Consider the following 23676-nt stretch of genomic DNA (forward strand, 5'->3'; position numbering starts at 1 on the left):
CAGTTTCTGAATTCAGTGGCATGCGAGTAGCGAGCAGAGGAAGTAGAAGATGAACTACTCTCCAAAAGATGAAACATTAGCTGTATTATTTTAAGCAAAGATTAGTGTGTTATAATTTAAAAAAAAAAAAAAAAAAAAGCACCATGCAAAAGTTTGGGCATCCCAGCAGTTTAACTTTTACATCTGATCGTCTGTAAAAAAGTTAAAGATGAAAAGAGGATGGCTCCTACAACAAGCTAATGATCTGAAACGTGCCTCAAAATCCACACAGAAAGAATGGACTGCCTCAAGAGGACTGAGCTGAAGGTGTTGCCGAAGTCATCATCAAAAATCTGTGGATAGACCTCAAAACATAAGCAAGACTGTCCAAGAATTTCACAGAACTAGAAGCTTTTTTTCAGGAAGTGGTCGAAAATCCCCCAAACAAGAGCTAGAAGACTCTTAGCTGGTATACAAAAAGTGATACTTGCCATATGTGGTGTAACTAAGTACTGGGCATGCAGGGTGCCCAAACTTTTGCAACAGGTCCTTCTCCTTTTATGGTATTTTCTAACTAAAAAAGATGGAATTCAAAAATAAAAACTCATCTTGTTTAAAAACATTAAAGAAATATGTCATCTTTAGCTCCATGAATGTTGGAAGTTAAGCCTTCTTTTACTCGCTCAGCTACTTGCAGTATCTGAATATTTGGACCAGGGTGCCCAAACTTTCCATGTCACTGTAGGTTTGACACTTATATGTCAATACTGATGCCTGTGGTGAACTTATATCCTAATTAGCCAGACTCAAAAAGAATATTCTTTGATTGTATCAAGATTTTTATTAAGCTTACTGTACATTCATGTACCAAACAGCATGTTCATCACATGAAAGCACACTCTTGCGCTCCGGAGTACTGAGAGGAAGGCAAAAGTCCACTACATAATGACAATTCAGGCTCCATATTAACAAAGCAACGCAAGGATAAGAGGGCAAAGAAATACAGACATACACGTGTATCCAAACAGAATTAAAGTGACCTGACTCAGTCAAACTTAAATCTGATATCATACATTTTTTAACAAGGAACACTCTCTCTGCAGACGTTGGACCAAAATAAACACGAAGAAATAAATAGGCACTGGGGAAGTTGTCACATTAGCGCTAAGCAATTAGTCAATAGAGCTGCTAACTGCTTAAAAGGCAGTTTGGGAGTGAAGCTTCAGTGAGTAGTCAAATGAAGATCCAAGAAATAATAATAAAGATGTAAAAAGATGCAGGTTTCTTATCAGTAGAATTCCATTATGAGTCTGACGAGAAGGCTCTGTGTGCGTTGGGGAACTGCTGAGAGTTGAAATCTGGGTCTTCCCTCACTCGTTTCTTGACGTCTGCTTTCACCTAAAGGAAAAAGATGGATTATTATGACGGTGAGATGAACAAACTGCATGCCAGACAGCAGTCATGTGACCACAGTCGTGCTCTATAAACCTTAAGCGATATAGTCCACATCAAATACCAGAGAAGAACATTCTGAGCACTGAGCTTATTTTCATTTGGTGGTAGTAACTTTAACAACAGTATCGAATTATTTATGTGTAGTTATTGAACATCTTTCTGGCAGAGGGCCCGGCAGTGTTAAATAAATGCAAGCTAACCTGAACAAGAGGCCCAAACACAGAGGAAAATGTTAGTTTTGCAAAATATCCGTATACGTGTGATCAAGGCTTTAGTTACCTGTTCTGCATAAGCTTCCTTCAGCTCCTGGGTCTCCAGATCATCCTGCAGCTGCTCAGCTGAAGTGATGGGCCTCACTCCCGCCGTCCTGGCTGCTTGGCTCACTGCATCAGAGAGGGAGAGGAGGCTTCCACCCCCCAGTCCTGTCTGAAAACACACACACAGACTTACACCTTGAAGGAGGTAAGGACGAATGACATCCGTACGTAGTAAGTGAGGCTAGGACTGATGTGATTACCTTCCTGCGTTTAGCTGGCATGCCGTGCAAGTAGGCATCGGACAACGGAGGCTGAGCCTTCATCTTCCTCTGGGTGATCATATCACACCTGATGATGGGCACCCATTCCTACAACACAAACACAGAAGATGTTAAAAGCATATTTCAAAGGGAAGGTTCACATGTCTGTCTTCAAACAATAGCAGGGCAGAGCTGCAGAGACGATGTGACGATTCCCTGGAAAAAGCTAAATGTTAAAGAGTAAACTGGGGAGGCTCTCACAGGGGGAACAGCAGCTGCCCAGGCCTCTGAGTCTCGAGCTGACTCCTCACTCCCTCCCTCAGCTCCCGCCGCCGCCATGTCGCCACCTAGTGGTGCGGCTCCTCCCGAGGCTCCCAGGTCCCCGGGCAACACCCTTGGTTCCCGTGATGAGGCCCTGGTGTCATGTGACACCGACATGGCCTCCTCTGCTGTGGTGGCTGCAGCCGGCGAGAAGGTGTCCCCGATCTTTGGAAGTGGAGAGACGCGAAATGAGGGAACTAAAATGCGAAGCAGCGCTTAAAATGTCAAACTGAATTCACCTGAAAGGGACGTTAAAGACACACGATGCTTACCGTTGCACTTTGTGCTCGTTCGGGCTCTTGTGTGCCAGGTGCAGAAGACTGATCGCTCTGTGAAAGAATGTCATCTAATATTTACAAGCCATTTCAGACGTGCCGTCCAAAGTAACAGGTTATGTAACAGCCATCAGATAGGAGGGACTCCTCTGTAACATGTTACATGTTTCTGTGCTGCAGAACACCGACAGTTTTCCAACGTAAAACACAGTAAAATAAGACTGAAATCTACAGTTAGAGAAACTAAATTTTAAATTCCTGAGTGTAACAGATCCTCAGCAAAGAGCAGCTACATCATCTAAGTGAGGCTTCCAGGTTTGATTTCATCCATATTCTGGGAGGCAGCCATAGCTAAAGGGTAAAAGAAATGTTAAACAATGCAGCTGGTCCATTACCTGTGTGTGAACTATGTAGTTCTGGATCTGCTCCTGTGTGACGGGGATGTGCTCCAGAATGACCTGAAGCCTCATCGTCATCATGCTGGTCATCCAGTTGACCAGACTGGGGCTGATGTCACTGGACATCCTCCGCTGGAACAACATGAGAAAATAAAGATTTTACTTGACAGATATCACAGCAGTTTCTCCTGGATTGCTTTTGTTTCGTCTCCTTATGCGACCATGCAAGCATCACAAAAACATTTAAGGACGCACGAGTCATTCTGAGTAAGAGTGTGTTTACAATCTACAATGACTACGTTTACATGCACAAAATATTCTGAAAAACATTCCCAGTAAGCTGTTCACATGGCTAATGAAAATAAATATTCAGCTAAAATTCCCTTTAACATTCAGCTGTACATACTCCAATCAACGAACACAGCCTCTTTCATCTGTTTGACCACCTTCCTGAAAAGGTTGGTGTTCCAATGTGTGCACATATCCAAAAATCTGTTGATATAAGTCTTTAAACAGATGTGCTTCACCTTCTGAAAGGTGTACCTCAGCCTCGCAAACTGTTGGCTAGGCAGCACACACAGCTGACAGTGAACAGTTATGAGGCCGTGTGTCACAGGCAGGAAGTATACTAATAATCCATATAAAATTTGTTTGTCATGACTGAGGGTGTTTTTTGTTTTTTGCATCCATCAGAACACCACCATCTGGCATTGATGCCCAGTGCAAGTACACGTGAGTGTACTAAACTGAATGTCCTTCGCCTAACATCTGGAATGTTCTGTCTGCTGAACAGAGAGCAGAATCCAAACATTAATTAGAGCATGAATTAGTGTGATACTGTATACTGACTATTCGGTGGTTGATGACAGCAGTGAGGGCTCTCTGGTCTCCTCTCAGGCAGTGCAGGTTGAGGGCAAGACACTCAAACAGCGCCTGGTTACACATCTGCAGGAGTCGGGGCCCAAATGAGTCATCTGGATGAGAAAAATATTAGTATTACAAAACTAGCAAATAAAATAGCATCCTAGAAGTTCCACAGACACAGCTTGAGCCAAAACATCCACACATAAACCCAACCACCACGATTTTAATGCTCTTCTTAAAGTTTACCAGTGCATCGCAGAATGTGTGTGGCAATCTGCTGCAGCTGCTGTCTGAAGAAGGACATGTTAGTCTGAGTGACGTCAACGCCCTCCAACACTGTGACTGAAGACTCTCTCTGCAGGAGAGAAACAAAGAGATGCCGTCAACACATTTGAAAGCTACACCGGTACACAGCATTGCAACAGTACATAGGCACATCAAATTACAGAGTAAATAAGTGTTGTGGTAACATTAAATTAGGGCTGTCCCCAAATCAGGATTTTCAGAGTCAAACCAAACAAGGTTGTAAAGTTTACTGCCTGCCATGCCATTGCTGCTGCATTTCTGCACAGTGATGCAGCTAAAACAAACAAACAAAACACCACAGCGATACAAAATGTGAGCTGACACGAGGTCTTCTTAACTGATGACTCACATCATCGACTTTTAGGGGGCAGCCCTGCATTTAATCATGAAGGAGGAGGAGCTGACATCAAGGACTTACAAAGCTCTCAGTGATGTACTCCTCCAGTTCATTGACAAGACTGTCAGCTGCAGCCTGAGGAACAGAAACAGAGGACATGTGGGAAAACAAGATAATGACGGCACATGGAGGGAGAACAAGACAAACACAGTTATTGTTCTTTTAACTGTGCTTCATTACAAGATGACAAACAACATTTAAAGGAAAACTGGTGAGTGGTACTGACAGCAATGTTCTCATCGGTGGGCTCTCTGCCGCTGAGGTAGTTCTGGGTGAAGAACTGGGACAGCTGAGGCTGGATGCGACCCAGGGGCTGGTGCTGGCCATGAAGCAGCATTACCAGGTCTGACATGGTGAACGTCTGGCACACCAGCATCAACAACTCTCCGAAAAACCCTGGGCACCACAAAAGGAACGACATTTAGATCAATCATTTTCTGATATTCTCCTTGATGGAATTACATCATGTTCTGCTGCTCTCAGCTGTTGTACTGACAGCATCATGTACTTGTATATTTGGTGTTTACCAGTAGGATCCTCAGGACTGATGAAGATGTTGGTTGCCTGGGACAGCCTCTGCATGAACTGGGCGATGCTCTCTGTGTCGTTCTGCGTCTGACCCAGAGAGCCCATCATGGTGCTCAGGACTCCACGGACGATGCCCGTGAATAGTTCCGGGTTGAGGGCCTCGGCTGCCCCGGGGGTGGGCGTGGGGTTGGGGTTGGGCCCTGCAGCATTAGCAGGAGTGGTACCAGCAGGAGGCGGAGGTGGGGTGAAGATGGGCTGAGAGGCCTACAAATGAAATGAGGAAGGATTTGTTAATATTACTTACTTCTCTTAAAATGGAAGTGATGCCTCTTGAATGTAAAACATGACATGGACACAGCCACGCAGTTTAGTTAATTTTAGTTCAGTGAAACAGATGACCTTGAATTCAGAAGGTGAACGGTTGTATTTTTCTGTTTCACACAGAAAACAGGTGTAAGAATATTTCCCTTCTTGACACTTTGAGTTAGTTTACTTCCTCCCCCACCACCCCGTGCGCCACACTCACACCTGTGCAAATATATCAGTAGTTGTTGGGCTGATGGTGGACAGTCAGACATTTTTAATATATCAACATACCAACGTTAGCAGGTAACACAGGATTACAGATATTCAAATTCAGGTGTGAGTCATATCCAAATACATGCACAGTTTTCCTGCAAAATCTATTAAGAGCACTGGAGTCAAACATTCAAACACTGACCTGCTGCATGAATTCACTCACACCCTGGATGAAGGCTGGGACGCCCGATGTAGTGACAGTAATTGAAGGGGCCCCTACACCAGCTCCACCAGCTACCCCCAGGAGAGAACCCAGGAGCTGGCTGAGGTCTGGGGGCATCTCCTGGGACTGGGACTCACTGCTGTTGGTCTCAGGTTGGCTCGGTTGGCCAGTAGTGTTTGCGGTGGGTGGAGGAGTTGGACCCGAGGTGGAGAAAGAAAAGGAGGAGGAGGAAGAGGAGGAGGAGGAGGAGAAGGAGGAGGATGATGAGGATGAGGAGGTCTGAGAGGAGGAGGAAGAGGAGGGTGTGTATGTGGACGTGGATGAGGAGGAGGATGTGACTGTTTGACCCGCTGTTAAAAAAAAATTGAAATATCACTGATTAACAGCAATGATTGATCAATCTTTTTAACCTTTAAGATAAGACAGGAAACTGCTGATAATTAAATCTAAATCTCAATTCAATATCTGGAAAAGCTCACCCATTTGACCTGGCAGCAAAAGCTGTCCCACCAATCCACTAATCATCTGGTTGAGAGCAGCAGGGTTGAAAGCCTGTGAAGCAACATTTTTTGTTAGTCTCAAATATTGATGACGTTGACAAATCAGTCTCAAAAACAAAAACCAAATCAGAAACCATTATTCCCACCTGTCCTGGGTGCTGGCCTGGCATGGCAGCCCTCACATTGATAGTGGTTCCCCTGGTGCCAAAGGCTGGGGGGGGCATGTTAGGTGCAAAAGGGGGTCGGGTGAACACAACCCTGGCCTGGGGCTGGGGGCCAGTATGGGGAGGTGGTGGGGGAGCAGTAGGGGTGGTGGTGGGTGTGTTAGGACCTGTGGTGGTAGTTGAGGAGTTGGCAGTGGAGCTGTAGCCAGGAGGGGTGGGCTGGGGTGGGACTGGTTGGCCGCTGGCATTGGTGGTGGCAGCGCTAGTAGCTACTGCAGCAGCATACTGGCTGATCTGTTGCATGAGGTTCCGCATAAAGTCAGGGGGGAGCGCACCTGATGGGGCAAACAGAAACATAATTTACTTCTGTTATCAGCAGAAAATGGAGTTAGAAAGAGCATGGGGCAGAATTACTGTGAACTGAACTATTCCAAGTCAGATGAATAGATGAACTGGACTTAAGGGGCTTTACATAATTAGACTGGGCTATGTGAAATGCAGTATGCCAAAGACTATCCACTGGCCTGTACCTGGTTGTCCAGGCATTTGTTGTCCAGCTGCAGCAGGGTTTGCACCTGGACCTGCACATACACGCAAAAAGAGACACAAATAGTTTGAACTCCCCAGTACAATCCTGAAATAACTGCTGATGTATTCCTCTCCACACAAGTGCGTTTGCTGTAACAAAGCCACAATTCAACAACACTGGGAAAGAAAATCATGAAGTTTGAGCAAGTTAATCAGATAAGTTCAAAGATCACACAGCAAATGCTTGAGGCAGCAGTGAATCAAGGATGCGGTACTGTTTCATGTGCAGTCATTCAACTGCAATACACTGCTGCCCAGCAACATGACACACAAACAGCTTGGATGTGGTGGAGCATTCAATCAGTGGCAGGTAGGGGACAACACACCGTCCGCGTTCATCTGCATCATGACCACCGGGAATGCCTGGTGGCTGATCCTGATGACCCGGGGGCCAGCCTGTCCCTGTCCAGCCTGCTGATTGGACGGGGAAGTCTGTGGGGGGGAGGTCTGTCCCTGACCTGCCTGCTCCGACTGGTTGGCTGGCTGGGCGGTCGTGGCTTGTCCCTCCATGCTGTTAGTCATCGTGGCCCCCAGGTTCATCTGTCAGTGAAGATTGACGCACAGTCAGTCTTCTTACATTACAGGTTCACATTAATAACTTCCAACTAAAATATACATCTTAGTCTTCATTTACTTGCACTGGGATGTGGTGATGCACGGCTCCAGGAAGATTGACTGGGGTGGCATAGTGGGAGAATGGCCGGACCACATGTAGGTGGCGGGGCACAGGGCTCATGAGGTTCAATCGCAGGTCACTGAGGGCCACAAGGGCATTGCCAAGGAGACGGAGACACTCCCATGTCAGGACGAGAGTGCGCTGGTCGTCCTCCCTCTCCTGTGGCAAAAAGCAAACCAGCATGGGCAACTTTTCGAATGAGAACTACATATGCTACGTTAAATACACAGGATGCGTTAAAAAAAGTTGATATTTTGGGAAATATGCTTATTTGCTTTCTTGTCAGCAGTTAGATGAGAAGATTGATTATCATTGTTTATTTGGCTGTTTGAGTCCTACTGTATTATTGTTGTATTCTGCGGTGGTGGCTGTCTCCAGGATGGTGTGAGCTCTCTGAATGAAGGGCTGCAATCTCTCCTCCACCCTCCGCAGTTCCGACAGCATCTCTGCCAATTCAGCCGGGCTGGGATGACTATGGGGGAGGAAGAAAAGCTGATTACAATCAATCACAACAGCTGTTCATGAAAATGGTCAGCAGTCACGCCAATGAAACAGAGACACAGCATGAGCATGTATAAGGACAGAAAGACATTTACATGTTTCAATAGAAATTTCTAATTTCAGTGGAAACGACTCCTGCCATGCCACCTGTGATCACCTGTGATCTGCTTAATTTAAAGTTCGAAAGGTTTGCTGTAAAAAAAAAAAAAAAAACGATGTGTATGTGCATAACAGTCTGGTTCACTGAGAGAGAAGATGTCTCACTTGGGTCCAGGTTGGGGTGTTGGTCCCTCAGATTGCGCTGAAGAGGTGGGTGGAGGTGGGGGAGTTGTTGGAGGCGGGGAGGTGTCCATGGGCTGGGCAGAGGGAGAGGGAGTAGAAGTGGTAGATGAAGATGAGGGAGGAGGAGGGGGAGCAGCAGCAGCAGCAGCAGCAGCAGCAGCAGCAGCAGCAGCAGAGGTTGTCTCTGTTTGGGCGGATGAGTCGCTGGGCCGACTCTGAAGAAAGACATAATAGGAAGAATTTGTTATTGATAAGGCAGCGATTTCTCTGTAGCTTTGCTACTGGAGTAATCTGAAGGCTGCACTCTCACCTCCATTCTATGGATAACATCATTGATGTCCCTCAGCAGGTTCTCAGCCAGCACCAGCCTCAGCCTAGGCTCGCTCTGCACTGGTTGGTCCATATCAATGTGCACATTCACAGTCCCATTGCTCTGAAAAAGAAAAGGCCATAATCAGCAAAACACTATAACATTAAGTGTGATTGTAGGCAATTAGCAGGAACAGTATCTTACCCCAGTGCTGGTTGTGACTCTGGCATTCCTGGCATTCTCTCCCATGCCGGACACCATCTGCTGAACTGACATCTAAAAGAAAAGAATAAATACAAAGAAGTTTGGAAACAACTGCATGCAAGACAAACCTTATGACTACCATGAAATGAATTATGATTAAAGGTTGGGAAACATGGAGCACATCAAAGTATATTTTTGGTGGCCCAAATGTAAAGTTAGGTAAAATAAATACAAAAAATTTATGGCAGCCTACTTTGTCAAAATTAAGTCTCTAGCCAGCAACAAGTACTGTTCGCTGTTTTTGCAGAATGTTTGACTAAATGGTGCAAATGAATCAGGATGTTTGTTGAACTGTAATGTTGAGTTGATGAATGCAGTATGGGATTTTTTTTTAATTTAACCTTTAATGAAAGAGGTTATCTCATTAAGACAAGCAGTCTCTTGTTGTTGGATTCAAGATGGCTTGCCAAAACCTGACATCTCTGTTACCTACAATGCATCTCAACTACCAACAGTTTGGTCTGAGATTCCCTGAAGAAGTCATAAAGCAAACCTACCTGTATCTGCTGGGGGTCCATGATATTAACTGGGAGGTTGAAGGTGCCGAGCATTACGTAGCTGTTAGCGTTGCGATCATGTGGAGGCACTTGTGATGTTCCTTGGGAGGATGAGGAGGGCCCACTGTCAGCTGAAGTGCCTCCTGATCCTGAGCCTGGCTGAGAGGGTGGAGGGGGCGCCCGCTCCACGAGGTGTATCACCTTGCCACCCACATCTGAGACAACACAGAACTGTGGTTACATCTGTACATATATGATAGTCTGCTGACTTTTGTTTTGAGAAACAAGAAATTCTACCTGTATTCTCCAATGCTGGAGGCCTAAAAGTTACCCATTTGTTTGAAATAGTTTCTTAGAGTTCAAAAGGGCACTCAAGACAAAACTTGCTGACTGTAATATACAATAATCACTTTCTTAGTGGTCCACCACAGGAGCACAATAACACAAGAGTAACAGAAAATCTTACAACAAAACACATTGATGCGTACATAATAATAAACAAATAAGAACCTGCACTAGCATTATATCTACAGGGAAAAACTGCAAAACCAAATCTGTAACTGCCCTTGAAACAAGATAATACCAAGTTCTGCACTGCTGTAAGTGACCCCTTGACTACTTACTGTAGTCTGCCAGAGTCCTTTCATCCTGTAAGACTCTGCCCTGGTAGATCAGCCTCTGTTTGTCCACAGGGATTCCCACCGAAGGCGCAATGTGCTCCTTGAACTCTTTCACTGTCAACTACAAAAAATATGGAACAGACATGTGAAATTACCACAAAAGGTGACTGGAAATGAGCATCTGCCCCACGATTTGCAGTATGAACAGATGAAATTACCTGAGCACCAACAGTGTAGGTTCTGCTTTGGGAGTCTAGTGTTTTGACCGTCACCTCTATGTCTGCAGTTTGTTCCTCCATGGTGTTCCTGTATCATAAACAATGCGTTTCTGCAATTACTGTCCAACTGATACTGGATTTGTGAGGCTAAAGCCCATATTGATAATTATTTATTTATTTTTATATAACATTATGTCAGCTGGTGTTTGTTTCTTAGTATAAACACCTGATATGAACCTTTTTGATAAGAATCACTTAAATCTGTAAAGAACTGTGATGATGACTGACATTTTACAGCAGAAAAATAAAATGCTGTCTGGTGGGCAAACACTGTAATGAACACAGTGTCTCTTATAACTTCAAACAAATCTTTAGTCATTTATATACTGACATTTCTTGGTACTTATCAGCTGCTATATACACAGATACAAGATATTGCTAATAAGATAATACTGGCCAGGATATAGGTCAAACCGACTACTGGTATAGCTCCATCTGATAATGACACAAAACTGCAACTACCAGCATTTTTTGTTGTCAGTTAATCTGTCAAATTTGTTTTCATTAGCTGAAAACAAACATATTAAATGTCAGAAAAAAAGTCTATCACAATTTCTGAACAATCATGTTGGTGTATCTATTACTTATTGTGTCTTGATTAAAAGATCAACAGAAACTGATTTGTCAACAAATCTGATAAATAAATCATTCATATCACATATGAAGGAAAACCTCCTGATATTCACTGGTTTATCTATTTAAGAGTGAGGATTTGCTCCTCCTATCTGTTTTATATCATTGTAAATTAAATGTCTTGGGGTTTTGGACTCCAGTCAGACAAAACAAGGAGTTTGAAGACAAACGAAAAGGCAGTGTTTGTGTCACAACTTTGTGACATTTTAGAGCCTAAACAATTCGATCATATGAAATAATAACTGAAGACCCAAAAATCATTAAGATATACCTTCGAAATCATCAGCGTTACAAATAACAAACACATTAAATAATACAAACTGTCAAAAAGTTCCGTACTTAATATCAGTAATAAGAACAGCAGTTTCTGAGAGATCAAGGAAATAGCCATGTGTAAATTTCGTAACAAAAACCGTATTAAGTAAAACAGAATATAGTAGCAGAGGCTGACCAGCTAGCGTTGCCCGATGGTGTTAATCTGTTTAGTTCCCTTGCTAGATAACGTTAGCATATTACTGTTAACGCAGTTTACGAACAGCTAAAAGGATTAACGTTAGCTAAATTAAGTTAGCTATATCCCGTCTGACCGGTCAACAGCACGAGTACCTATAATTTTAACATCATTTCAACAATTTGAACACGGACATGTGACACTAAGACTCATTACGGATAGCGTTAGCTAGCTACCATTAGTTAGCATCGGCTTGCGAGCAGGATTTAGTCTAGCTTAATCTGGATACCAAGCAGACGTTTGCACCGAAGCTAACTTTGACCAGCTAACTATTGAGGAGGCTATGCTAATGCTAAATGAACTAAACGTAACAACAAGCTTATCATATTAGAGACAATACGGCATTTTCATAAAGACTGTAGTGTGTTGGTTAACGGTTACCTTAAAAGCCACACTCTTTCAACTTATCCAGTGTATGCAGCTGTTTGTTATCATCAAATAACATGCAAATGATTTCCGAGTACAAGCTCTGGTACTTGCCAGAAGTTACTAGACTATACGGATATGACGTCAGGTTGACACCGGAATCGCTGCACAGGGGAAAGAAAAATGGCGAATCTCGTGGAGGCGACAACCCAACAGCAGTTTGAAGATTTCTTAGCCAAAGCTGGAAAATGCCTGACCGTTGTGCATTTCCAGGCGGCATGGGCTACCCAGTGCGAGGCCATGAACGACGTGATGGCCGAACTGGCCAAGGAACACACGCACAGCACGTTTGTCAAGCTAGAAGCGGAAGCGGTGCCGGAGGTGTCGGAGAAGTATGAAATCGCCTCTGTCCCCACTTTCATTTTCTTCAAGGGAGGAGAGAAGGTGGACCGCCTGGACGGGGCAAATGCTCCGGAGCTGACCAAGAAGGTGCAGCGCTTGGCGGTCACCGGGAGTCCGGGTGGAACTGCGCAAAGCAGCGCCTCAGACCTGAACCAGCGGCTAAAGAAGCTGATTAACGCGGCCCCCTGCATGCTCTTCATGAAGGGGTCCTCACAGGAGCCCCGCTGTGGCTTCAGCCGGCAGATAGTGGCCCTGCTGAAGGAGCACAGCATCCAGTTCAGCAGCTTCGACATCCTGTCTGACGAAGAGGTACGACAGGGTCTGAAAACCTACTCCAACTGGCCCACTTACCCTCAGCTGTATGTGAATGGAGAGCTGGTGGGAGGACTGGACATAGTGAAGGAGCTGGCTGAGACTGGAGAGCTGGAGAACACCTGCCCAAAGGCTGTCACCCTGGAGCACCGTCTGAAGACCATCATCAACCAGAGCCCAGTCATGCTGTTCATGAAGGGCAACAAGGAGGCTGCAAGATGTGGCTTCAGCAAGCAGACACTGGAGATTTTGAATGGTGCCGGGGTAGAATATGACACCTTTGATATTCTGCAGGACGAAGAGGTGCGTCAGGGGCTCAAGACATATTCTAACTGGCCAACCTACCCCCAGCTCTACGTGAAAGGGGAACTGATCGGAGGTTTGGATATACTGAAGGAGCTGAAGGAGAGTGGAGAGCTGGTATCGACGCTGAAGGGGGAGTCGTAGGTGGATTTGCAGTGCCATCAGAGAGGGGGAACAAGGAGCTACTGCACATGCCCAGATCAGCCCCATGTCACTGATGTAACATTACACAGCGGAGCAGGAAGTGAAATTAACAGCTTATAATGAGAAATTGGATTTAATAATGAAATCGTTCACTTATAGCCAATCTATTGTAGCATTTGGGCAGGTTCATGCTCTGTTTAAAGAAACTGCAGTTAATGAGAATCGACTTGTTTTTCATTCTGAAATTTCTTGGGGGTCACTTGAAGGTTTTGCTCTCAGTAATTCTTGAAAATACATCTTAAGAAATGTTTTAAATGAAAGTTAAGCAACCCTTGTGCTTGGCCTGAATTTAGAAATCCCTGTCAGACTCTGGGAAATAAACTTAGCTTTAGTTCATGCTATCTGGTGTCCTACATCTGTCCTTCCAGTATTCAGAACTTCGCACATCAGAACTGGTTTTTATTTAGTGAACAGTTACTTGTCATCTGGTGCAGCCTCTGACTTTTCATGCCGTCCTGTTCACACTTTGTTCACCTGAAAGACAGAAAAACTTTGTTTAACTATGTCCAAGTATTCTTCTGGTTTAAATACTTAGAACTAACTGTGTGGCACTTATTGTTACTTTGTTCATCAATAACTCTATTAAACTATTAAAAAAAACACAAGATTTGGTGTTGTATTTGGTCTTACTTCCATGATCAAAAACAGAATACAACAAGCTCTGTAGCCTAACATGTAATACCAGAAGCTGTTGAATTTGCATAGTTTGCTGTAGAATAACAAACTATTCTGTGCCTGTAACCATAAACGCAGCTCATCTGTAAGAGATGCTTTCTAATACAACAGCACTGCAAACAGCGTCAAAAATGCCAGTGTTAGATGAAGATGAGGGAGGAGGAGGGGGAGTTGAATCAACTGCCCTCAAAATCTCACCAAAAATCAAATATAAGAAATATATTGTAGTGTTGTGCATGTCAGAAGAGAAACTGGTTGTTGTGCTCAACTCATTTTAATAATAGTCATACACTTGATTTGTATTGCACCTTTCAAAGTGCTTTTACAACAAAAAATAACATACACCAAGTGCGTCACATAAAAAGAATAAAAACAGATATAGAAAATAAATGTAAAAAGGGATGAAAATACAATAATGAGAATGCCTAACATAAGATGGAAAGTCAGTAACACTAAAGAATAAGAATAAAGAGCACACAGAATGCAGAAAATCAGCTATAATACAAGAGAAATGAATGGCTTTGCATACAAGGAGGAAGACATTAAAATCAACCCTGAATGTTACAGGAAGCCAGTGCAGAGCAGCCAAAACTGGACTAACACGCTCTCTGCTCTTGGTTCTGGTTAACAGCCGAGTTGCAGAGTTTTGAATGAGCTTAAGTCTGTGTGTTTTTTATCTGGAGGCCAATCGAGTCAGCATAAAATAAAGGCATGACTCAGTTTTTCAGCACGCTTTGATTCAGAAACATTCATGCTTTGGCAATGTTTCTCAGGTGGAAAGAGCAGTCACAGGTGTGAGACTCAAATGATCTCATAATATTAGAGAAACATTTTCAATAAAGTGTGCAGGAACTAGTTGTTGTTGTTGTACACATAGAGGAGCAGACATTTTACACTGCATCACATAATCTGGGTCTGTAATGTCAATTTCCCATCAAGACAGAAATACAGACATTTTCAGGCGTGATTCATTGGTAAAGTCCTGTCACCTGACCGTGTGTCATTCATGTCAGCTTGTACAGGTGGTACGTCAGCAGACAAGCTTGTTGTTTGACACCACCTTGTGGAAGCAGGTGGAGAAAACAAGCGTGACCTGATCTCAGTCTATGACTTTACCTCAACTGTTAGAGCTGAAACGACCAGTCGATTAATCAGTTAGTCAGTTAGAATAAAAATAATAATAATCTGCAACTATTCTGACAAGTGATTAATTCCTTAAAGTAATGTTCAGGCAAAAATAACAGTAATGTGCTACTTTCAGGTTCCTGAATGTGCATTTTTGCAGATTTTCCTTGTTTTTTACTAAACACCTTTGGGTTTTGGACAAAACAAGCCATTTGAGTTTGTTAACTTCGGCTGTGTGAAATTTCACTATTGTGACATTTTATGAGCTAAAAGATTGAATGATTGACAAAGCAAATAACCAACATATTGTGTCAGCAATTCTGTTTCTCAAATCCCAATGAATACAGGCAAACACTAGCGTAGGAGGACAAAAATTCACCGTTCCCTTCAAACAAACAGTTAATGATTTCTGGGAGACTGTGTTGACAGAGAGCCTGTGGGACTTCTTCAGTCAGGACAGACTGAACTCGAACAAATTAGCAACGCTCCGCTTATACTTATTTCGACACAGGCTCTTGAGGTTGTAGCACTTAAGCTTACCGGCCAATAATAATACACTTTCCATAATTGTTGTTTTGTTGAAGTGGTTTAAAAGAAACTGCCTCCTCCAGGATGAGGATGACTCAGCAGGCCTCATGAAGAGGCACTTTGAGGACATTTTGGAATATGAGTAAAGCTCGCTGTGTGACACAATGATTCATTCCACTGTGTTTATCTGAAAGTCTTTAAAGGACGGCGACACCCCGTATTTCACCCACTTTTAAAGCTCAGGGGGATTGCAGCAACGCATGTTAATAATTGACCTGCACCCACACTCGTTTTCAGCAACATGTTGGAACATAACACAAACTCAGAGTGGCCTGAGGAATAACAGACATTTCCATCAGCTTCATTGTCAGGTGTTCGCTGTCAGGTTGCAGTTATGTTGAATGAAACATTTACATATCTTCTCTCTTTATCTACTTTGCTGTATCAGGTCATTGATCCTTGCTCGTATCCTGAGCTGTTGCCTGCCAACACTGTCGACCAGCAGCAGGTGAGAAACAAGATTTAGATTTTCTGTTCAGCAAAAGGTGCTCGTATACTAGAAGCTATTAAAATATTGACTTATTTCTGTCACGAGCTCTTTGTTTTGGATGACTTTCCATCGAAACTGAATTTTATGGCGAATGTTGTAATCTGTGATACGTGCATTTAAGCTAATTCTAATGTCAATAATCAGCAAACCCTCTGGTTAAGTGTGTCTTCTGAGTAAGTAGGCTGGCATTTCACTCTTCCTGCACATACAGAGAGATTTACCAAGATAAACATAAAACACGGCCGCACCGTCACACTTTCCGCCCACTCTGTTCTTTCCATAAGTGGTCTTTGACACAAGTTGTGGCCTCATGTTGGTTGTGTTTCTATATGCTGCCGCCACCGCACGCTGTTATGACGTTTCTCTGTGCCTCCGTCTGTTTTAGTATCTGGGAAAATGGTACTTTAAAGCAGCAGTCAGTCGCAAAGAGGCTGACATCCAGAAGTTCAAAGCACTGGACAGCATTTGGTTCACCATGGAGAAGACAGCCAATGGCACCCTGCTGCTGACCGGACATATGAACATGTGAGGCACGCACCCTCACCCCTGACAGTCTAAACAAGAAGAAACTAAAGTAAAGGGAAGTTCAAATGCATCTGAACACACATCATGTCTGCATCTTTTATGATGCAGGTGATGATGAGGTTGAAGGACCGTCCTCCAAAATGTAGAGTTGAGGTTTTGACATGACATACTTGGCATTAACTGACCTGATAAGCACTTTTTTGGTGAATTACAGTAGTTAACACAGTAAGTTAATGAAGTGTAAATATATATTAAGTGTTGGCACTTTTTTTGCCTTGCTCAGAGGTAGTTTGCATTAATTAAAAACTGTTTTATAATGTACATTTTATGTGACTATTTGAACTCACATTAACAACATGTTTAAGTCTGGATTGGATCTTAATTTTATTCATTCCCAACATCCAGTCATCGAAAAACTTCCCAGATCCTTTACTTAAGTGAAAGCACCACTGTGTAAAAAAAAAAAAAAACCCTTGTTTTAACTAAAAGTCTCGCATTCAAAATCCTTCCAGTAAAAGTACAGTATCAATAGTAAAAGTAAGCTCTATGTTCTGCAAAAAAAAAAAAAAAAGGCAGCCATAACATGTACTGTATTATCATATATTACATTATTAGTTTGTAGCTGGCCGAGGTGGAGCTAGTTTTCAGTGATGAGAAGTCCACACGGTCCAGTGTTTCACAAACTAGGGGTCAGGCCCCTACTAAGGGTCACAGGTTAAGACTAAGGGGTTGTGGTATGATTAATTTGGTAGGAGAGGAGAAGTCTATCTGTGAAATATATGATGTTGCCTTGCCTTGTTACTTAAATGAGGCCATCTCAGAAATGTACCGGGGAAAAAATGTCTCTTTCCCACAATAGACTTCCAAAACAAGGGGCCCAAAGTAGACGCTCTTGTAACTGTAAAAGTTAAGTAAAAATGTCATCATAAAAGTAACTAAGTAAAATTGCAATATTTCCCTCTGAATTGTACTGGAGTAGAAGTATAAAGTAGCATGAAATGGAAAAAGTCAAGTAAAGTAAAATAACTTCAAAAGTACTTACGCTTGAGTACGTACTTTCCACCACTGGCAACATCAAGGCTAGTGTTAGCTCTGTCCAAACCAATCACACCAACTTTTAATCATACACATTTCACATAGCCGTATGGGCATGTTTAAAAAAAGATGACAGCATCACGAGAAACAACAGAAACAAGAAAACCCAAGATCATAAATAGTAACCAGAATTAGGGAAGTGGCATTTAGAAAGTCTGAAAAGGTGCGAATGACTGTTTGAAAACTGAAAGTCTTGAAGTCTGGTTTATCTTTTATTTCATTAATGAAATATAAAACTAAAATGTGTATTTATTTCTCATTTTCAGGGGAGATAACTGCGTGAAACAGAACTGGACCTATCATATACATCCTGAGAGGGATGACTTGGAGCTGGAAGGTAACTACAGTACCTGCATTCACAGCTGCTCAAAGCACACACACACACACACACACACACACACACACACACACACACACACACACACACACACACACACACACACACACACACACACATGCGCAGACAGAGGAGATCAATAGGTATGGATTTCTGACAGCCAAGTTTATTTTTCAAAAGATGTTGCACATGGGAGTTTTGTGCTAGTGCTCACACCAAAACATTACAGGGATTCAGTAATTTTCCCAGAATTGTATTCTTAGCAGGGTGGGAAAACCCCTGAGTATTTCTGTTGGACCATCTGTGATGTTAAAGCTCACCACTGACATTATGTTTGGTGGGTTTTCAGCTTTGCAAACTGAGGCCCCAGAATAAATTCAATTCATAACAACCTTAAATCAACATAGGTCCAAGCTTGTCAAGCCTAATTCAACTATTCTCACCTCGCCTCACGTTGAACAAGTAAGTAATCGTGTGAAGAAATGGACATAACTCCACTGACTGTACACACAGCTACAGCTTGTCAAAGAACTTACAGTTTGTATTTCTAAGTTGAGCTACAAGAGAGCCAGTTGTATGAAAAATATAATAATACTAATAATTTAAACAAGTGGATACCAACTGAGCAAAGGAGAGAAAGAAGCCTAGGCAACAAAAATAATGAGATGTGTTTATTGGTGAGCTTTAGAGGTTTCCACTGTTTCCAGTCTTTGTGCTAAGCTAAGCAAAACAGCTTTTGGCTGTCGCCTCATCTAACTCACTGCCAGAAAGCAAATTAGTGCATTTCCCAAAATGTGACAAATGTCCATTGATGCTGTGCTTTTATGGTGCATATTTCTACTACTGGAAACCAGTTGACATCCAGTAAGCCTGGAGCTGTGCTTTGCTCAGTGGCATAAGGTAAGGCTCCAGTGCATGCTATTATGATGGGCCCTGTTGCACGCTAGGTGAAGCACACATACCGTCTCGTTATATGACTTGACACTGGACGACATCAACGTACCCAGCAATCATCATTGCATATGTGTGTATGTCAAAAATACAGAAATATTTTATTTAATTGAATAATTACAGTTTGTTTATAGTCTGCTGTATAAAACATAAACAAAACCGTAAAAGTCTATTGGTGAACCATCCAGTCTCTCTCACTCCTGCTGCTGCCTTGCTTGTGTCTTGTTTTGATCCAGGAAAGAAAGAACGGAGGAACCTGCTCTGGAGCGGTAAGTGGGCCAACTGCCCCGAGTGCATCATTTTCCAAGAAGTAGAGGGACCGCTAAGCCCGACAGACTCCGAGGACTCCCTCAACAGATTCATGCTGTATTGTAAGTCATCAGTTCACCCCAAACAATACTAATTTCAGCCCTCTCCCTGACCTTTACCATCTGCAGTTAAAGTTATATCTTCAGCTTGATCGTCATGTCCAACAAGGGCAGAGAGCAGTAAGTACAGAAGCAGCAAAATTGAGAAAAATGCTAAAAAACTTTCAGGCTTGCTGGCAAACTGTGTCGCAGAAAGATTGTAATGCCTTAATTTAATGTCTGTGTGGGCTGATTAAGAGCTTTCAACTGCCATAATATGTAGATAAGATCTAGAAAATTCAGATACCGCACTCAGCTTTGGAAAGTCTTCAGGGGATCTACAAACAAAATGTGTTCCTTCAGCTTTCTCATTCATATAAACTACTTTGCTTGTTCGCTGGTGTTGGCCCGTCCTTCTACTTTTAAAACTGAGGTGGCAGTTAGTGCTACTCTGCTAAGCTAGTTATCATTAGCAGGAGTGCCACAATTGGGTTTAGTTGCTGGTTTATTGTTGGTTTATTTAGTTAAGAAACCGAACTACCAAGATAACAATTCATCATAATCAATATTTTTCAAGTACAGAATACAGCTAGAGAAAAACCATTAAAGTAAATTTTGTTTTAGCTGTAGCTATGATTAGCCTGTGGCATCTCACCAGCTAGCTTGTACTGATATAGCAAGCTAGCTCCTACTTTAGCTTATGAGCACAGTTCTACACTGTTTTCAAAGACAATGTACCATAATTATATTTTTTATACAATAAACAAATGCTTAAGAGTCAGATTTCAGCAAAATCCAGGAAATCATGCAGCAAAAACCTTATTTTTGATTATATTCGACTGGAGAGCAATTACATAGCTCATACCAGACATAACTGTCAGTTTTTATGTACATTTCCTTTCACTGCAGCTCGCCGCAGTGATGTCGACGCTGAGGTGGTGACAGCATTTCTGAAAAGGGCAGCATGTCACAACATGTTGGCAAGTGTCACACTACCTCAAAAGAAAGGTTTGTTGCTTAGATCCTTTTTTTGTTTGTTGTTGTTGTTGTTTTGGAGATGATGATGCTTCTGAATCTCAAAATGTTTGAAATCTAACAATCATATCTGCATTTACAGAGTTTTGCACCTAAATATGAACATCGAGGTAGGCACGGATGTTACATTTTACCTCCACTGTCTTTTTAATGATTTCATATTTAACTGTCTGCCCTTGCTGATTGAAATTGCAGGCACTTGGTTCAACACAGTTTCTCACAGGATGCTGCTGCTGAGTCATGGACGTCCTGGATGAGTTATTTCATGTTTTCATGTAACAACAAACAAATACAGCATGTTTTCCTTCAGGAATTGTGTTATTTTATCCACCATTTACGAGTACCAACATTTTTTCACATCACATCATAAAAGCCTTGGATTTGAATCAGAATCAGAAAAAGCTTTATTGCCAAGTATGATTTAACACATACGAGGAATTTGTTTTGGTAAAGTTGGTGTGTGACACATCTACTAAAAATAAGCTATTAAAGAAGTACAAAATATAACAATATAAACATATATATAAATATATATGTGGTGTCAGAATGAAAATGCTATGATGAAACGCACAGCAGGCCACAGTGTTGCTTTGATTGTCTGCTCATCCAACTGTTATCCCTGTCACTTTAAGTCCAAATAACCTGAGGCACAATAGCTTGACTTGAGAAAAAAAACACCTTCGTGGGGAGGATCCACCCACAAACACCCAACACAAAAACCTGGGGAATTCCCACAATGCCACTGAAAAGAAATACCTGCTAACATAACTTGAATGAAGGCAGCACAATTCTCGAACTGGTTGACTTTTTCTTTTTTTAAGCAGTGGGGCAAATGTGATGGAATTATGCCAAGAAAAATACTTATTCACTGAGACTCTGTTAAAATAATATACAGAAACAGTTTCATATCCTTTATATAAAGGACTTTTTTGCACCTCTGTGTTGTCACTTGATGTCAAACAGAGAGTTTTGCTATCAACATCCAGTTTCTGGTCAATTTTCCCCTGGAAAAAATGTCCCTCTGGTGTAGGAAGCAACCGGTATCACAACAAGCAACTGCCTTTACTTTAACTTCACTTTATACGTGCATGGCGACAACAGTTTACTCAGAATAAACAGATGGAGATAATGACAGCAGCAATTTGTTTCGCAGCAACCGATATCCTACAACCACGTCCGCCATCCTTGTGCCTCACCTTTACTCTGGGACAAACAAAACACAGCAGGATTGTGAAATCAATGCTCTGCTCTGCCTCATCACCACTGAGCGTGTCACAGGGACAGTGACACATGCCAACTGTAAGACAGTCCTTCAAACATGTATATAGTAAACAAAGGCCGGTCACTTAGTAACACGCTCTTCTGGATAGGGTGGTGGCGCTGGTGGGAATGCGTATGGTGATGAAAACAAAACGAAAACAGAAGTTGAATTCCCCTCATCAGCTTTCTCTGGCTTGTTTCCCGTTATTGGTCTCTGCTTTTGCATTTGATCCTTATTTACAACTCACTGTTTGATTTGCAGTGGCACTGCTCTGTGTAGCTGCAGGACTGAAGTAAAAGTACTAATACCACACTGTAGATATACTCCTTTATGAGTAAAAGTCCTGTATTCAAAATCCTCTCTAGGTACAAGTACAGAAGTATTATCAGCAAAATGTACTTAAGTAATACAAGTGAAATGGCCCCTGTGAGTGACACTACACCATTGACGACATTGATAGATCGTTAATACTTTTGCTTCATTGCATAAGCAGCATTTTCCTGCAGTAGCTGGTTGAAGTGAACTAGTTTTCGCTGAACTTCCCCTCTGAGGATCAATAACAGCTTATCTTATCTGGTACTTCATATTCAGTTGGTAGCGGAGTCCCTTGGTTCCCAACCTAGGGGTCTCGGCCCTCTAAAGGGTCAAAAGATAAATCTGAAGGGCTGTGAGATGATCTCAGTAGAGAAATAGTAGAGGAAAGAAGAATAAAACAATTCTGCTTGTATTGTGGAGTATTTTAAGAAGTTGAACCTGCCAAAGACAATGATGGCGCACTTGTACACCACCATCACCTCCTCCACCCTCACCTCCTCCATCACCATCTGGTACTCTGCTGCCGATGCCAAGGACAAGGGCAGACTTCACTCTGCTGAGGTGATCGGCTGCAATCTGTCATCCCCACCAGGACCTGTGTGCCTCCAGGACCCTGGCCGATCCCTCAGGTACCAGACAAAACTTTATGAGACACTCGTCCGTCTGCAGTCCATCAGGATCAAAATTACTATACAGCTCTTCCATTTAAATAACACTTCTTATGAAACAACAATTCTTCTACTTAAGTAGCTAGTTTAATCTACTTTTATGATTATTTTCATGTACCAATACACCACGGCTAAACACCTCATATGTGAAAACCTACTTGGCAATAAAACTGATTCTGACCTCTTCTTTACTCTTTGAGACTAATTTAACTGATGCCATATGAGAGGCTTAGAGGGGAAAATCTTTCTGGTGCAGCTCACAGACATCTACAACAAGGGGCCACATGTTAGACACAGCTTTATGGTAAGGGATGACAAGCCAAAAAAGGTATGGTTGTTTAATCTTTACAATGTACAATCTTTACAAAATGATATGTTTTAAGGTAAAATCTTAATCTTAAAAGTAACTTGTAACTCGTGCAATTCAAAGTTCAGTTAACTTATCACACCTACTCTTTCTTCTTCATAGAAAAATCTAGAATCTATGAATATGCAAATATTTTTTCCATCTGAAAAGTTGCACAGAAGATGCCTCCTACTTCACTGAAAAGTCAATTCTCACTGTATTTGCGCTGGAGGCTTCAAGTTTCCACATCACACTTGTGCAAGCTGCAGACTGGCCCTCGATTAGCTTCCCAGCTAGATGTAATTTCACAAAAATTCTGCTTCTAAGTAAAGGCCTTAAACACACCTTTGTGCTGTGTTGTGTTCCTGTGCTCATGCATCATTCTGCACAGTGAAGATCAAACATCCCAGCAAAGTAACAATAAGCTAAACACACAGTTTTAAGATTGTGTTTGCTCTTGTTTTTGCAATACTGACTTGCGATGAAGCAAAAGTTGAAAATTTTGCCCCATTTATGAGCATGATGTCACACACTTTGCTGCATTAATCAGGATAAGGAAGGTTGGGGGCTTGTTTACTGATGTTGCCAGGCCACTGTCAATCAAATTATAAATCACAATCAGGGCTGACTGGTAAACTCTCTGTAAATTATACCTAAAGGTGTACGGTTGTTAAAAGTGTCAGTCCTTTGATCGTTTTTGGATACCACGTGTTCAAAATGGTACA

The 23676-nt window shown here is 42.4% G+C and overlaps 3 protein-coding genes across 5 annotated transcripts; 2 read left to right on the forward strand and 1 right to left on the reverse strand.

The window, feature by feature from the left end:
* Positions 1–801: 801 nt before the first annotated feature.
* On the reverse strand, positions 802–12110 carry bag6 (BCL2 associated athanogene 6). Of its 3 annotated transcripts, none has more exons than XM_076736910.1 (25): positions 11988–12110; positions 10403–10490; positions 10188–10305; positions 9565–9779; positions 9008–9079; positions 8804–8926; positions 8476–8708; positions 8050–8182; positions 7669–7869; positions 7361–7574; positions 6977–7027; positions 6429–6781; positions 6262–6334; positions 5762–6132; positions 5040–5304; positions 4739–4908; positions 4534–4587; positions 4056–4164; positions 3795–3919; positions 2943–3077; positions 2545–2601; positions 2213–2437; positions 1952–2059; positions 1714–1860; positions 802–1377 (listed from the first exon to the last, which is right to left on the reverse strand). In XM_076736910.1, exons 2-25 carry the CDS (start codon positions 10481–10483, stop codon positions 1282–1284), a joined length of 3729 nt encoding a protein of 1242 aa, XP_076593025.1. In that variant the 5' UTR covers positions 10484–10490; positions 11988–12110; the 3' UTR covers positions 802–1281. The 3 variants fall into 3 exon arrangements, with proteins under 3 accessions (XP_076593025.1, XP_076593029.1, XP_076593026.1); XM_076736914.1 differs by having other exon boundaries at positions 7493–7574; positions 11988–12104; XM_076736911.1 differs by having other exon boundaries at positions 5040–5295; positions 5756–6132; positions 11988–12104.
* Positions 12111–12132: 22 nt separating this feature from the next.
* Positions 12133–13800, forward strand: glrx3 (glutaredoxin 3). The gene has a single exon (XM_076736915.1). It carries the CDS (start codon positions 12156–12158, stop codon positions 13131–13133), a length of 978 nt encoding a protein of 325 aa, XP_076593030.1. The 5' UTR covers positions 12133–12155; the 3' UTR covers positions 13134–13800.
* A 2115-nt stretch (positions 13801–15915) lies between these two features.
* Positions 15916–20618, forward strand: LOC143324364 (apolipoprotein M-like). Its single transcript, XM_076736753.1, has 6 exons — positions 15916–16029; positions 16457–16596; positions 17958–18028; positions 19216–19350; positions 20236–20334; positions 20557–20618. Exons 1-6 carry the CDS (start codon positions 15916–15918, stop codon positions 20616–20618), a joined length of 621 nt encoding a protein of 206 aa, XP_076592868.1.
* Positions 20619–23676: the final 3058 nt, after the last annotated feature.

This window comes from Chaetodon auriga, chromosome 8 (genome assembly GCF_051107435.1).
Source record: "Chaetodon auriga isolate fChaAug3 chromosome 8, fChaAug3.hap1, whole genome shotgun sequence".
NCBI classification, from domain to species: Eukaryota; Metazoa; Chordata; class Actinopteri; order Chaetodontiformes; family Chaetodontidae; genus Chaetodon; species Chaetodon auriga.

Bases quoted from the DNA above. Each gene is read 5' to 3' on its own strand.
- bag6 (XM_076736910.1), bottom strand. From the start codon at position 10,483: ATGGAGGAACAAACTGCAGACATAGAGGTGACGGTCAAAACACTAGAC. The intron at 4,588-4,738 runs GTCAGTACCACT...TCTGTTCCTCAG, and splicing joins CCACCGATGAGAACATTGCT to GCTGCAGCTGACAGTCTTGT. The intron at 4,165-4,533 runs GTAAGTCCTTGA...TCTCTCCTGCAG, and splicing joins AGTACATCACTGAGAGCTTT to AGAGAGTCTTCAGTCACAGT.
- glrx3 (XM_076736915.1), top strand. From the start codon at position 12,156: ATGGCGAATCTCGTGGAGGCGACAACCCAACAGCAGTTTGAAGATTTC.
- LOC143324364 (XM_076736753.1), top strand. From the start codon at position 15,916: ATGTTGAATGAAACATTTACATATCTTCTCTCTTTATCTACTTTGCTG. The intron at 16,030-16,456 runs GTGAGAAACAAG...CGTCTGTTTTAG, and splicing joins ACACTGTCGACCAGCAGCAG to TATCTGGGAAAATGGTACTT. The intron at 18,029-19,215 runs GTAACTACAGTA...GTTTTGATCCAG, and splicing joins GGATGACTTGGAGCTGGAAG to GAAAGAAAGAACGGAGGAAC.